The sequence below is a fragment of the Crinia signifera genome, chromosome 5 (genome assembly GCF_055691185.1).
Source record: "Crinia signifera chromosome 5, ASM5569118v1, whole genome shotgun sequence".
Classification (NCBI taxonomy): Eukaryota; Metazoa; Chordata; class Amphibia; order Anura; family Myobatrachidae; genus Crinia; species Crinia signifera.
The window spans coordinates 40,984,138-41,000,168 of record NC_139221.1 but is presented as its reverse complement, the minus strand read 5'-3'; the positions used below and the strand labels follow the sequence as shown (position 1 = coordinate 41,000,168).

The following is a 16,031-nucleotide window of genomic DNA, read 5'->3' as shown; positions in this document are numbered from 1 at the left end:
TGATAATACAATTCACATATTACATAATGTGCCGCTCATTACCTTGCATCTATATCTGACACCAGTTCGTTTGTCTTTACCTAATGCACTCTTTTATTTTTTTATTTAGCATATTCTTTATAAAGTCCATTAATATTTTTTTTTACAAATATGTGGTTTAGAACATAATTTAAAGAAGATCGACATCCTGGACAATGTTTTATTATTATTATTATTATTATTATTATTGCAAGTTCAGCCCTATTGCTGCACGAGGACCCATGAAGATCCCATCTAAAAAATCAACAGCTACAAAGCGTTCTGATAACGATTCAAGCAAAGGGAGCTTTGCCCTTAATCAAAATGGCTGCCCGTCCTTCAGGAAACCGGCCGCTGACTGATGAAGCCTATATATGCCGCAAGCCAATAGCGAGACTAGAGCGTGTTAGCCAATCTAGAGCAAGCGGGGCGGGACCTCTGGTAGGAGGCGTTGTCTAGTTCCTAAATCTTATTGGCTGGCATGCTGTGATGACGCTCCTGGAAGGCAGTGACGTCACGACGGGGAGTGACGTCAGTGTGGTGATGCGGGGAAGGTGACAGTGCGCTGCTGGGCAGTATGGACGAGGAGAATGGCGACTCAGAGGAGGCGGTGCTGCTGAGACAGCAGCGCAAGGAGAAGAAGGACCTTCAGGGTGAGGGCTGGCATGTGTCTGACGCACATATAACTATGTATGCCTATGTAGCAAGTATGTTAAGTGTGTGTGTACCCATGTGGTAGGGAGTATAATCTCCACTGGGACAGGGACTGATGTAAATGGCCAAATATTCTCTGTAAAGTGTAAAATGTGTGTTTTTCATGTAAGTAAATACTAATTCTGTAATGTATAATTAGTTTTTCATGTGGTGTTACATAGATGCCGGTTCTATGGACTGTCCCAATTTAGAACGTCTTGTGCAAAACAGTGCTGGTCATTTTGTGTATTGCATGCAGCCCTCCTCCATAGGGATTCTCATGTCTTGTACTTTATAACCATATTGTGTACTAGTAAGCCCGCTTGAAACTGATCTGCTACTTTGTACAAACATGCACAAACCCTTTCCTCTGTGTGCATGTGTGAGAGAAAGAGATGCAGTTTTACTTGCTGCCAACAGATGGCAGTGTTTTGGAGGCACACAGACACTAGATAGATATAATTAGTTCCAGGTAAATGGCATTATAGCCAAGGACCTATTTATTATAGCCCCATATACAGTAGGCCAGACTTTCCCAACCACGGTCCTCAAGGCACACCAATAGTGCAGGTTTTAGTGATCTCCAAGCAGGGCCGGTGCTAGTATGTCCGGCGCCTCCCTGCAAACTATAAATTTGCGCCATCCCATAGTCATAGACAGCGCATGGTGCCGCAAATATAGGGTTAGAATGTGGGGAGTTAGGGCTCAGAAGGGGGGGTTAGAGTTAGGCTAAGGGGAGGAAGGGAGGATTAGGATTGCCAGGGGGCAGGGTGAAGTTAAGTATACCGAACCTGTCAGGATTCCCTCCTGTGGGATGTCGTGCTGGTATTCTGAACGTCGGTCATCATCGTGATCCTCTCACATATCATGTAATTGAATGAATCATTTAACCAATCATTACCTCCCACACTATCAAACCATTAACTCCCATAAAAGCAATAATCCCCCCCCCCCCCCCATAATGACATCCCCACTTTCCCCCTTATATTTATTAACTGTCCCTTTAACCCCTCCCTTCCAACTCGCCTGTTGATCACAAGCAGCAGCATTGCAGCCAACACCGCTAAGAGCACAGAGGGGGAGAAGGCGCAATGTACATTATTACATGCACGAAGCAGAGGATGTGATGTACGGTCTTTCACCTGCATGCACAGCACTCCTCCTGCGCAGCGTCTCCATTCCGTCATGTTTGGGGGATGGGGCTGAACTACCCCCTGTTCCGATGCCTCTATGTACCCGTCATACACTGGCTGTGATGGGCGCAGCAGCACAGAACATTACTGCGGACATGATCAGCAGGGCAGGGAGAGCGCCTATCCAGCCCGGTGCCTCCCTGCTTTGCTGAGCGGGTTGCGCCGGCCCTGTCTCCAAGGTTCAGCACAGATGGCTAAATCAAAATATCCCCGGTATTAAGTCACCTGTGCTCAAGCCTGGATATCACTAAAACCTGCACTGTAGGTGTGCCTTGAAGCCTGCACTAGGGAATATTGTTCACAATATCGCCTAGTGTGTACACTCCAAATCATTAAAGGTGCGTGCCTCCCCTTTTATGAACACGTGTGGACGAAGGAGTCCTTGTTAACGAAGGTCGCTCCAGTCACCATTGCTCCCCCCCCCCCCCCCCCCGGCATTGGCAAGTGTGTATTTTTTATTTATTTACAGTTTCTTATACAGCGCAGCATATTTTACAATTGGAATCAGTGATAAAACAAACTGGGTAGTAACAGATGGATATATAGGTAGGAGGGCCCTGCTTGCAAGTTGATAATCTATAGGGATAATAGGAGGGATACATATGGATAGGATTCCATATCATGGCAGTCCCACCAGATTGCAAGACCTTCCTGCTATGTGGGGGTTACGGAATATGATAAGCTTGCCTGGAGAGGTGAATTTTCCGGGAACGCTTAATAGTTTGGAGGCTAGAGGAGAGTCTTAATGTGTGTGGAAGGGCATTCCATAGGGTGGGAACAGCCAAGCTTTTCACCAATTCATAAATGGGCATCAATAAGGGAACTGCGGTTTTTGAGTTTCTTGCACCAGAGGTTTCAAACAGTTGGTGATATGCGGGTTTGAAGCTAATTGATGCAACTCGGGCATGCAATGGCTGTTTTTATAGGTACGCAGTGTATCATTATTTACACGGGGCATCCCTGTAAGACAAAAATGTTTTACAGAGGTGTCTGTAGAAGTCCAGGCACCTCCTATGGGTCAATTCTTATTGATTCAAACAATCCCAAAACATTCTGTACACACCGCCCAATGATCGTTCAATCCCAAATCGTTTCGCTGATGCTGTCCCGTACAGTATAGGAATCAGCCTGAGGTTCGTATGCACTGCATATTCTGAAATATAATGTAAATCACGTGAAGTACAGTTCATGCAGCTCTCACTATATTGGGAAATGACACACATCAGGCAAAAGTGCTGCGTATACCCCAAACAAATATTGCCATGTTGGTTGGATATGACCACATCAGACCATAGTTCTTACATCTAGTGTTTACTTAGCTTTACACACTTGGATCTTTGTATTAGTGACTGATGTGTCTGATGACCCAGTAACACATTGCTCCTTCTGTTGACCTTTCATAGCCAAGATTCAGAGCATGAAAACGTCGGTGCCCAAGAATGACAAGAAGAGAAGGAAGCAGCTGGCCGAAGACGTTTCCAGGATGGAATCTGAGCTCGAGGAAAGACACAAACTGGAGCTTGCGGCCTTGTCACCGGAGCAGTCTGTGCAAACAGAGGTGACTATGGCCATGGGTTTTATTAGGGACAAGGAATAAGCTTGGCCTAGACTGGGTTTATTCTATTATAAATACCATGAGCAACATCTTAGCATGTTTAAAAGCATATACAGTCATTTAGTGAAGCAGTTTGTCTGACCCTTACTTAATGTGTTGGGTGTTTACACCACCTATTCCGGTTCTCAGTCAGCTTGACGATGCTTGTGGTGCTCCTTGGTGTAGGCCTGTGTTGCATCAGCAGAGTGAAGAATAGGTGGTACTAGGCTTCTTCTTTACCTTTCACTTACTTGCCAATAAGGAATGAAGAAATAACCTATCCTTGCAGATGGGGGAGGGGGGGTTGTTATTGAGGTTTATCTTAATGCTGTGCATTCCCCTGCTCTCAGGGGCGTAAGTAGAACTTTGTGGGCCCCATAGCAATATTTTTGAATGGGCCCCCCTACCCCCACCATTGTCACGAGAGAGAGAGGGTGTCAGGAAGAGATGGAATGAGAGAGTGAGAGGGTGTCATGAAGAGAAAGGGGAGAGAGACTGGGCTAAATGTAAGAGCCTCAAAGTTCAGTGGCTGTGTGGAATGCCAACTGAACTTGGAATTTTTTTTGAAGGGTCAATCACTAACAAGGCAAAACCGTCCGTTGTGATGTTTTAAGAAAACGTCTGAGTTCGGCCCGCAGCCCCTGATCTCCTGTGCCCCAGGTCTTCTGTGTGCAGGGGCTCCTGTAAGCGGCTCAGGCATCCGCTGCTCCCAAGCACTGGGTATCCTGTCTGCCAGCGGCTCTGACAGCCCCTGCTCTCCTGGCTGTGCGATGGGTCTTCTGTGTGCAGGGACTCTGCAAGCAGCTCAGGCATCTGCCGCTCCCCTCCGCTGGGTCTCCTGTCTGCCAGCAGCTGAGGGAGCCGGCACTCTCCTATGCACTGACCTCCTGTCGGATCTCTGTCGCTGAAGAGGGACATTGACGGGTGGGTACAGAGGGTGCAGGGGATGCAGCTGCTATAGGGCCCCATAGCCGCTGCACCCACTGTAGTTACGCCACTGCCTTCTCCTTTCCGTACTGCTCCGATGTCCTTCGCCACCCCTACTCTGATCTCCTCAACTCTTCATATAATGCAACTGCTGTGTATTTAATAGGCCATGTTCCATATGGCGCCATGCTGCTCCAAAGATCTATCAATGTATACTTTTCAGAATTGGGTACAAATCTTTGTTTTGCTTGAATTCACTAAATGAATGTTAAAATACGTTGAAACGGCAGATTTGTGATCTTCTCTTATTGTTATTGATCTTCTTTTAATACCGGAGTTTTGTTTCTTCCGTAGATGAATAGCGTTGCTGACGACATTACTAGTTTAGATCTGGGAAGCGAGGCGTCTGTTCATCAACCGCGTCTATCCAAAGCACAGAAGAGACGGGTGAGAACTCCCCCCCCCCCCCCCCCCCCCCCCCCCCCATGTTTATTTTCAATGTAATTCATTTAGAGTTTCATCCAATTGCAATATGTTAATAGTGGGATGTACCAAGCATTTGTGGTACATCCCGACACAATTTGCTTTAATACTAATCGCGTATGTGATTAGGATCGCAAAGGGCAGCTCTTGTGATAAGAGCTGCCCTTTGCGAAACAGCCGGCGGGGGTTGAGCGGGTTCCCGCAGCTCTCTCCCTCCTGCTCTGCCTGGCAACCTCCTGCTCAGACTGCTGCAGGGACTGCCGGGCTCCTCCTCCCTGCACCCGCTAGGGGGAAATTCTGGTGCTAGGGAGGCAGAGGTCACTGGTCCGGGCAGCACAGCAGGAGGCTGATTAGACATCAGGTGTGGGGGGGGGGGGGATCAGTGCGGGCAGCGGGGGGGCACGAAAATAACCCATAGGCTTCTATAGGGTTATGCCAGCGAGAGCTAACTCCCTGCGGCTAAGCCCCGGTGGTGGGTCTTTAGTGCATCTGAAAATGCAGTGCCCCACCTGCAGTGCAGCATGGTTTTGTCCATTTGCTAAAAAAAAAGCAGCTTTATGATCAGATCTGAATCAGCCAATCTGGTTGTATAGTATAATGTTCATTCTTGATCCAGACTGATTAGACTTGTAGGGTCTGAAATCCTATTAACCAATGACGTTCCCATCCCACCTCCCCGCCCCCTCTTAACTCCTTTGCGAGTGGCTAGTAGCTGTTGCATCTGACATTACAGTTTATTTTTATCATGACACTAGCTGCAAATTGAAGTTCCTGAAAAAGCTTTGTGTGACCGTTCTAGGAGAAGAAAGCCATCTTGGAGAAGGAAAGAGATGAGCGCATTGCAGAGGCTGAGATAGAGAACCTGTCGGGAGCGCGGCACCTGGAGAGTCAGACGTTAGCCCTTATCCTGTCGGAGAGGCAGCTGCAGATTAGACAGATCCCGTCAGACGGTCACTGCATGTACCGCGCCATTGAACACCAGCTGAAGGAGCGTGAGAGTAGCCTGACGCTCGCAAGTCTGAGGCACCAAACCGCCGACTATATGCGGAGCCATGCCGATGACTTCCTCCCGTTCCTTACCAATTCTGCCACTGGAGACATGTACACTCCAGGTAAGAGCTTTATAGAAGGATTTATTCCAATGAGGAAAACGGTCGGGAACAATTCTACCCAAAACTAAAATGTCGTTTTGTATCCAGTGCAAGGCAATGTTAATTGAAATTTGCGGCATTTTGTGTATCCTGTTGCATGCAGTTCTCACACTACAGATGTGTTCTCATCTAGCCTCAATACATCCATGCAATGTCCAGCGCAGCTCTGCCAACAATGGGCCTCTTAATTGGAACACCGTGCCATTGGATACACAAAAAGACTTTGATATGGGCAGTGCTGGTGTTGTAATGTTGTAAAAGCATTACTATCTCACACCATTTGAGGTCATGGGTTCTATTCCTAACATAACCTTAACTGTGTGGAGTTTGTATGTTTTCCTTGTGATTGCAGGGGTTCCATCCGGGTACTTGGGTTCCTCCACTATCCCAAAAAATATACTGGTAGGTTAATTGGCTTCCAACAAAAATCAACCCTAGTGGGGCCAAGTAGTTTTTATCTGCCGTCATATTCAGGGTTTGTATGATATGACACTTGATTGTGTGTGACTGAGTCTGTATACAGAGCAGAACACAACTAGTATTGGGTAAAAGCAGACATTGTTGCATTGTGGCAATACTTATACAGAGTTGAAGACTCAGTCGCACATATATGTAGTATCAACTGTTTTGTTAATCAGCACATTTTCCTGATGTGTCCTAGTTGCATTACGACGAAGACACCTTTTCTGCAAAAAAAGGCTCCCGACGCTAGAAGGCTCTCTGGCAACCTAGAGGGGCTCTTTGCCTGACTGCAGCAAAGCTGTATGAGGACAAAGGGTATCTGTTTCCTAGCACGGCGCCCATCGCATCGTATACTATTACACTAAATAAGGTATAGGATGGGATGCGATGCGATATTGTACAATAAAATATTGCATCGCATGGTATGCCATACAACGGCATATGATGCGATGGTATATGATTTTTTGATTGTACAAGCACCCTGATGGGTCCTTACAATGTTAAATGGCCCCCCCATAGTCAACGCCACCCCCAGGATCAACGCCAACCCGAAGCGTGGGGAGCGCAGCGAGCCTCGTGAGAGGACGCGGAATACAAGTAAAGTAATACGCGTCCCCTCGCGGGCTCGCTGCGCTTGCCACACTAAAATCAACTCCACGCCGACGTGGATAGTGGGGGTATGAAAAGGTAGGAGGACGCGTACCGCAGCCCCTCGCGAGCTCGCTGCGCTCGCCACGCTTTGGGTTTGCGCTTCGGCTTTGCGTTGACAGTGGGGGTGCATTTAACATTGTAAGCACACATGAGGGTGCTTGTAGAATTAAAAAACGCATCGTATACGGCTATATGGCATGCAATGCGATCAGATGCCCTTCGATGGGCACCGTGCTAGAAAACAAGTACCGGACATAGTTGTACCCCTTGGTCTGTTTTAAAGTCACGTTTGTGTCCCACAAATTTTCCTTCTGTGGTAACAGTGCACTAAAGGCTGACCTATTTGTGTCCTCTACATACAACATCATGAAGCGATGGTCAGGGCCAGGAAAATTAGCTCCAGGCCAGTCCTTAGGGTCCGCTGGGTGGCTCTACCGGGTTGAAAGCATCAGATTTCTAACCCACAAGTATACAGCACCTATATAATACTACTGTAGGTGAACCCTTCAATATTAAGTGTTGGATATACTTGTAGTTAAAAATCATTTGTATAACAAATGTGTATATATATCTGCATATTTTAAAACTCTACTTATTAATTAGCGACATATCCCTGGTTTGCACGGGTACAGGTTTTCTCATAACTGATGTACTGTACACATGCAAAGTAGGGGCGGGTCACTATGTATATGTCTGGTATGATGTAATGGTTCAGTAACAGGGGCCTGGCTCCAACAGTACAGAGGAAATTGGGGTCTCTATCCCGGCAGCAGTGCCGCTTCCCTTCCCGGAGACTTAGTGCTGGCATCAGCCATATAGGGACAGTCCAGCCCGCAGCTGTTACCAGGTGTGCTGACGTCACCCGGCCGGCCCACTCCTCACCGAGTCCTCTCACACACACTGCCTGACCCTGCCACAGTGAAAACTGCACAAAATTTCTTCCAATAGTTTTCAGAATTAGATGTAGGGGTAGAACAATGATTGCGCTAAGTGAAGCTGCTGGTTTTAATGATCTAAGTGAAAATAGTTTTGCTGGGCAAAATGTGGTAACAGCGCGAAGAGGTTAGTTTTCGAAATCAGCTCATTGAGACAGGCAGACAAACGAGCTTCCGGACTTTCTTTTATATGTAAGTAATATACCAGTTTCTATTCTAAACTCGGGTAGGCAGACAGTGAAAGCTTCCAATCAAAGGGGAAGGCAAGCATACCCTTATGTGAGGAGGACGGAATGCATTGAAGAGGTTTGGCAGTCTTTAGCGTTGTGGCCACTAGAGGGCACTGCTGGTCAACTTTTTCATTCTGTGTGCTTTTTGTATTCACAAAAACGTTAGTATCCACCTCTCGTGTGTAATCCATATGGAAAAAGTATTAGTGATAACTGCGGATGAAAAGAAAGAAAGATAATCCTCAAGTTCACTGTTTCATAAATTCTAATTATGCTGGCCCAGAGGAAAGCGGAACAAAAAACCCATTGGTTGCCAATTTCACCACAGGGAAAAAAAAACCTTCAAGTCCATAAAAATGTAAATTCTTTGGAGTTGTCGCCTCTATAATGTCATCTATTAATAATAGCTTTATATGACTTGGGTCCTACAGATTACCTGCACTTATGGTAGGGACTTGTCCTATGATCTTGGTGCTTTCCCATTCACAGTGATGTTTTTCTGTCAGGAGGGTGAACACCCCTGCCAATGTGCTGCAGCCCCTCTAGTCTGCTGAATGCTGGGAAGGATATTTGGCTGAGGTGCTTAAAATTTTGCCACATACTGTAGTGTTCATTCTAGCACCCACCATATTTGAAAACACATGCAGTTCCTCTTCCCTGCCTGGGGTGTCACTGTCTGCTGTGGTGTTTCTAGCACAGGACTGGTTTGCATATCATTGCTGATATACAGACCACACTGTGCTAGAAGCACTACAGCAGACAACGACACCCCAGCCAGGTAGGAACTGCATGGGTTTTCATAATATGACATACTTAAGATGTGGTGTAACTGTATTATACATGATATAAACTTATACCCCACTTATGGATGATTTTATTCACTTAACTTTTAATTCTAAGGTGTGACGGTGTACATAGTGCTGTTCACTTTTACAGCATCTGCCTGGCACTGTGCTTTTACATAGATTTCTGTCAACTAGAACAGTGGTCCCCCAACCTCGGTCCTCAACAGTCTATATTTTCCAGGTCAAACAGCAGGAACGAACCCCCCCCCCCCCCCCCCCCTGCTTACCTACTGCCCGCTGCTCACCAGCTACGACCGGGGAAGGGGTGTGCGGCCACCCCACTGCTGCTCCGGGGGGGGGGGGGTGTCACTGCCACTCAACCGCTCCAACTGGAAAACGGGAACTGTTGGGACCACTTGAGGAACGTGGCTGGGAACCACTGATCTAGCATCCCTAAACCCACCCTTGCATTGCCTTTCATCATGTAGAATCGGTTATCACCATGGCCTAATTGCAGAACACTTGCAGGTAGTTGTGTGTCTTGTCATGTGACAGCCATCATTGCTGCTCCTCAGATTTGCCCTGATCTTGCGAAGGTGTACTCCATTGCAGATCTTTTACAATGACTCTGGTGGGCTGTATTCTCCACAGTTTTTGGAGGACGTTTCCCCCTGATAATGATAATCCACGGTCCCTTTCCTGATTGTCCAAATTCCTTGAATTATTTTATTGGGAGATATGTGAAGCTAATTCAGTATATAGCACTTCAGAAGTATTAAGTAACCGTGACGCATGTAGAGTAATGCCACACATTTATTCAGTCGCGTTACGGCACTGTGTTGTCTATTATAACAACATTTTATTTTCTTATACAGAAGAATTTGAAAAGTACTGCACTGAAATAGCAAACACAGCAGCCTGGGGTGGCCAGTTAGAGGTAAGTGCAACCGTATCGGCTATAACAAAACTATAACTTTATTGCAGTTTTCCATATAGTTTGCTTAACAGATCTATTGTTCTTGGCTGCACACACTGTGGCGATAACAAATTTCTATGCACTATGATCTGGTGACATCACTGACGTTCCAGGGTACAAAATGATGAGAGTGGTCACCAGGTCCTAGTGAATTGATGAGCTGTTTACTTTGTGAGCCGCTATCAGACCCTCTTTTAAGGGGCATACACACTGGGTGATTTAAACCCCATTTCTAAGTGATCTGACTAGGAGCACGGATCGCTCGGTGTGTACACCCTATATAGCCATCCTGCTTAGATCACAGGGTTTTGCCTTTAAGCATAGGCAAAACCCTGCTTGGCACACATTGTGGGGGCAGCGAATGTGCTCTGAGCGATCTGTGCTTAGCACCCAGCTCAGTACGGAGGCTCCGTCATCACGTGTGTACGGGCATTAAAGTTATCACTGGGCCTTTTTTGTCTGTGGTTTTTTATTTTTTTTGCTTCGATTTTTTGCATACAGCGGCTTTGTGGCATATTTGTCTGCAGAATTAAAAATGGCAAATACTATTGATTGCAAAACTCTCTTGATATTATTACACAATAGTATTTGCATCTTTCTGCAGGCAAAAGCACAGTTAATTGATGTGTTTGAAAAACCCTTATTTAGTAAATAACAGTCCACCCCCCCTTCTTTTTTACTGGAGATCAAGATGAATAGGTCATGCTTGTGCAATATCATCTTTCTATTTAACTAGTATCCTCATTCCCATAGAGGTATATTTTTTGGCAGCACCATTGATTCCATAAGCTAGGTGCCTTAATATGTGGCCACGCACATAGCCAGCATTCTGCATGCAAGGCACATTATATATGTGGTATTTAGCATTTTGGTTTTGTGTTCCAGCTCCGAGCTCTGTCACACATACTGCAGACTCCAATAGAGGTCGTCCAGGCAGAGGTCTCGCCTATTGTCATTGGTGAGGAGTATTCTAGCAAGCCAATCACTGTAGTGTAAGTATCCTCTGAGGTGGTACCATTGTATAGCCGTATGGCACATTTATCTGGACTTCAGTATGCCACCACCAGGATGAGAACCGGAAAAGGTTCTACTCTCTCTTGTTCCACCTTATTCCCCTTTGTATGCCTTGAGGTGTAAGGAGATAATTTTATGTTATGAAGCGTACCAGAGATCCTCCGTAAGAGTGGTGGTTTCCCTCCCTTCTCTGAGGTGTCACAGTAGACAGGAAGTGGAGATCATCTGGATAGGAACAGCGATGTAGCTAGGTGCCACAGTGCCCAGAGCAACGGCACGCTAAAGACAGCATTGAGTAGGGAGCCGCTGCTATTTCCCAAAGAGTAATCTTCAGCCCAGTGATTCATTTTTCATTTATTTATTTATTTCCCCCCATCATCATTGCAAAAACGCCCAGTGTGTATGCACCTTTACAGTATATATTCAGTGATATCGGATACTAGATGTGATTTTGTTTTCTTTTGAGAAATATACTTTTATGTATATGCTTAACCCTTCCTTAGTTTTGGATAGAACCCAGAAAGGGTTTTAATACACTAAAAATATACTTTAAATATTGTATAATTTTACTTCCCTCTATGATCGCATAGAAAATTACTGTAGTTAACTCCCTCATTGCTAAACTTTTCACTTGTGAGCAGGACACCTTACTACCATGTTGACTGTCTGCAACTCACATTTGTTTAGTCCCTGTTTACAATTGTAAAGTGCAACGGAACCTGCTTCACTGTATAAAACTGTTAGTAAATAAAATAAATCGGGACAAGCCCTGTGTGTTGTAAGCAGTGCAGGAGTTTAAATGAAGGAGGAGCCTAGGACATGATAAAGTCATTAAGCCCAGCCCCATCAGGGCAATCCACTGCAAGGTGCCTGGGAATGGGGACGGGGAGAAGGCACTAAAAGTGCTTCATCTTCCCATACAATCATAGAATTTGATGGCAAATAAAAACTTCTTGGCCCATTTAGCCTTTCCTAAACACAGGTACATGCACGCACTAGGGTTCATTTTTTGTTGGAAACCAATTAACCCACCTGTATATTTTTGGATTGAGGGAAGGTACCGGAGTATGTGGACGAAACCCACACGAACACGGGAAGAATATACAAACCTCCGCACAGTTCGGTCCGTGGTGGGGATCTAACCCATGACCCGAGGACCAGATGTATGAAGCAGTGATAAGGTAGGAGAAGTGATAAAGTGCCTGGTACTTTATCACAAAACCAGCTCTTAATTCTACCTTTTTAAACCCAGCCTGTAACTTAAGAGCTGATTGGTTGGTGATAAAGTACCAGGCACTTTATCACTTCTCCTCCTCCCTTATCACTGCTTGTGTAGACTTCTGTATTTCGCTGTTTGCATTCATCTCGCGTAAGAACATTATTGGTGTTTAGGAAAAAAAATCCAATTTCTATACAGGAACACTTTTAGGGGTTATTGTGGGAAGATTTAATTTGATGTGTGAGGAGATATAAACATGCGAGTACTATTTTCATACAAATAGTACCTTAGGGTTTTTTTTGTGTCTGCTGTGCAGACACATTCCAATGTCTATAACCAATATTGATACTGGAATGTGACCAGCATGCAAACTGACATAATAGGCTCAGCCTAAGGGTGAAAGAAGTCACGGCAGAGAAAGGGTTACATTGAATATGGCATTATGCACTGAGATCCGGTCTGTGAGTTTTCACTTTATTACGCCAACCAGTAACTTTTCCATAGAGCCTTTGTTAACACGAGCTATCCGTCAGATGTACTGAGGAAGGTGACCCCTACGCACGGAACACCGTACAAAGCAATTGTTTGCTAACACTATGCAGACCCCATTTTATTCCGCATTCTAGGTTCAGCACTAAGGGTATGGATCATTGGATAGACATGCAGGAAGGTCGACCTGGGTTAAGTCGACACAAGCATTAGGTCGACATTGCAAAGGTTGGCTGTCGAAAGGTCGACATGGAGTTTTCACTTTTCTTTGTTGTATTGAATGTCAACATGGACACTGCAACGTTGCTCCGCGTCCCCTCACATGGCTCACTGTGTTTGCCATGCTTCGGGCACGGTGCCTCACTACGCTCGGCAAACTTTTTTATTCTCCTGCTGTGCCCTCGTGTATGGTAGGGCATGAAATACCACCTGTTGGCACATGTAGGCAGGGCCGCCAATAGGGGGGTGTTGTGGGTACAGCTGTCCTGGGCACTGGCAGCTCATTTTGCACACCTCAAAACCCCCCCCCCCCCCCCCCGGCTGCTTTTGCTGCGCTGTGCTCAGTGGGCTGAACAAAGCAGGTCCCAGAGTGCAGGCTTATTCAACCCAAGACGCCGATGGCCAATAAAAAAGCTGCACCGGACTTTGAGCCAATCATACCTCATGTACCGGCAGCCAATCAGAGCGGCTGCTGGTATGCGAGCTCTAATTGGCTTACCAACCGGTGCTGCATTTTAATTGGCTGCCAGCATCCTGAGTTAAAGAAGCCTGTGCTCTGGGACCTCCGGGCTGAAGCTCAGCGGAAGAGGAGATGGGGGAGCAGGAGCTGGGTTACGGTAAGTCAAGTAAGGAGGAGGGAGCCCGGACTGGAAATGAGTCCTGGGCCCCAAAATTCCTGATTGCAGCCCTTCATGTAGGCTCAAAAAAAGTGAAAAGCCCCATGTTGACCTTCAGTCATGTCGACTTGCTTGTAGACATAGTGACTGTGTCACGTTCAGCAGCAAGGGGCCTGTTTATCATGTGATTTGTACATTATTGTAGCTGTCTGTAACACAACACATGTAAATGTATAAATGTGACCTTTGTTTTATCTTTGCAGATATATGCGACATGCTTATGGCCTTGGGGAACATTATAACTCTGTAGAACCGCTAAATATGACGCCTGCAGACTAGGCCTCTCCGGCATACCCAATGCTGACGAACCATCATCAAATAAAGTGTCATTATTCAGAGGCGCATTGTGTATGAGCAAAAGAGGCAGTGGGCTGGACTAATCTTCTGAGAATGAAGGCTACAACCGAGCCCCTCATGTACAGTATATTATACAGGCCTCAGACGTTCCTAACACATAAGGGTCACACACACTGGCTGTCTCCACTATCCGGGAGTACCAGGCCATACTTTGTTTTAATAATGCAACTGGTTACTGATGAATTGAGAGGATGTATTTTTTTTTTCAACATTGGTTCAGCTCACAAAATGGCTGCTGCTACTCTGTAAAGCCATGGTTGCACTTTTAGAATTTGCCTATTTTCTTTATGCAATCAAGATGGAGAAATATCAACTCGTGCAAATAGCGCCTCCATAAAACCTTGTACATTGTCATGTCTTTTTGAACTGCTACATGTAGCTGAAGTTATTTTTTACCTCATCGTAGATGGCTGCAGGCAACACTAAGTTTTATGTAGGTACACATAAATTTACTTTGAAATCGCACAATGGACTCATGTTAGATTAGAGTACACAATCAGCATACGATCGGTATCCAATCCAGATGATGAATCTTAACTGCAGTAGGTAAAAACTCCAATCTGACATACAACCGTTGGGGGCGCGCATTGGGTCAGAATTGTACTGAAAACAGGTACGATTTGGCTCTTTTACATACAATCGGTCGCACGACGTGTCAAAATCAGGCGATTGGGGCCCAAATCTTCCTGGCGTGTACCCAGCATTAACCTGGATGCGAACCTTCCAACGTTGGGATGAGGTGATGCCATGTAAAATGATTCATCACATCTGTCATACACCATGCATAATCTGATATACGATGGCCCCCTCCAGCTTGCAAGTGGTACAGTCCAAGCAAAGGACTACGTCAGCCATTGTTTACACTGCATTGGCCATGGGTTCATCCCATTGGATGTGCAGCACATTCGATGGAACTATTCAGCAAACGACTGATTTGCTGCACACACTATACAATGTGTGAGCTGGGTAAACATACTATACAATATATTGTGCGATACATCGTTATGTATACTGTTTGATATATATATATATATATATATCAATCAATCACACTCAGCTTAAGTAATGTTGATAATAAGGAACACCTAGGATTATAACCACATTGCTCCCACATATGCCTGCGGCACAAGGGTCCGTCTCAGTCTTGGGGGGGGGTTACCATAATTCTATCTGTATTTATGGAGGACTGTCCTTAAAATCTGTAGCACTTGTTAGTCATCCCTAAATATCTGGTAATAAATTATTTTCTCTTTCCAAATACTTGTCTCTACTGGACTGTTACGGTGCCCATACACTGCTGTGATGTCTCGCCTGATACCCTGCGAGCCGCCTTGGACCTTCCCGGGCGGCAGGGACGCATGCGATCCATCACAATTTGCTGTGATAGACCAGATGTGTCCCTGCTCCCTACCCGTCTCACCGCCATGAGTGGTCGGACGGCCAGTAGGTCTGACCACCTGACACAGGTCTGATGTGCACGGGACCGCGCATCGGACCTGAGGGGACATCAAACTGACCCGATTTGGGGCCAATTTGACGGCCTGATTCCTCGGAATTGGCCCAAATTGGGTCAGTGTACGGGGAGCCTTTACTTAGAAAAACTTGTGTGAAATTATTATTTTTCCATTAACTGCCCAAAATATGACCTTGGATGGGGATTAGGGTTGTTCTAACCAAAACTGTGCCAAATGATTTTATTCCTCTTCCCATTCTCAGCATTGTGCTGGTCGTACCTCCTTGTGTCTCCCTGGTGTCATTATTGTTTCGTATGGCTATGGAGAAGTTTAAACACTTAAGTTTACTTCTTAAACTTCTAAACGGAAAAGAGGGTATGTTGTACATGGCAACCATTTAGATCCTGTCTATCGTTTTTTAGGATGCAATTGATAAATAGACAGAATTTTATTGGTTGCAATTACATGACCTCTTTTCATTTTGAGAAGTTTTAGTAGATATAC

The 16,031-nt window shown here is 45.6% G+C and overlaps 1 protein-coding gene across 1 annotated transcript; it reads left to right on the top strand.

Moving 5' to 3' along the window:
• The first annotated feature begins 484 nt into the window (after positions 1-484).
• On the top strand, positions 485-14,076 carry OTUD6B (OTU deubiquitinase 6B). Its single transcript, XM_083187077.1, has 7 exons — positions 485-671; positions 3,308-3,462; positions 4,780-4,872; positions 5,708-6,020; positions 9,998-10,059; positions 10,984-11,090; positions 13,920-14,076. The coding sequence occupies exons 1-7, from the start codon at positions 596-598 to the stop codon at positions 13,993-13,995; spliced, it is 882 nt and encodes a 293-aa protein (XP_083043203.1). The 5' UTR covers positions 485-595; the 3' UTR covers positions 13,996-14,076.
• Positions 14,077-16,031: the final 1,955 nt, after the last annotated feature.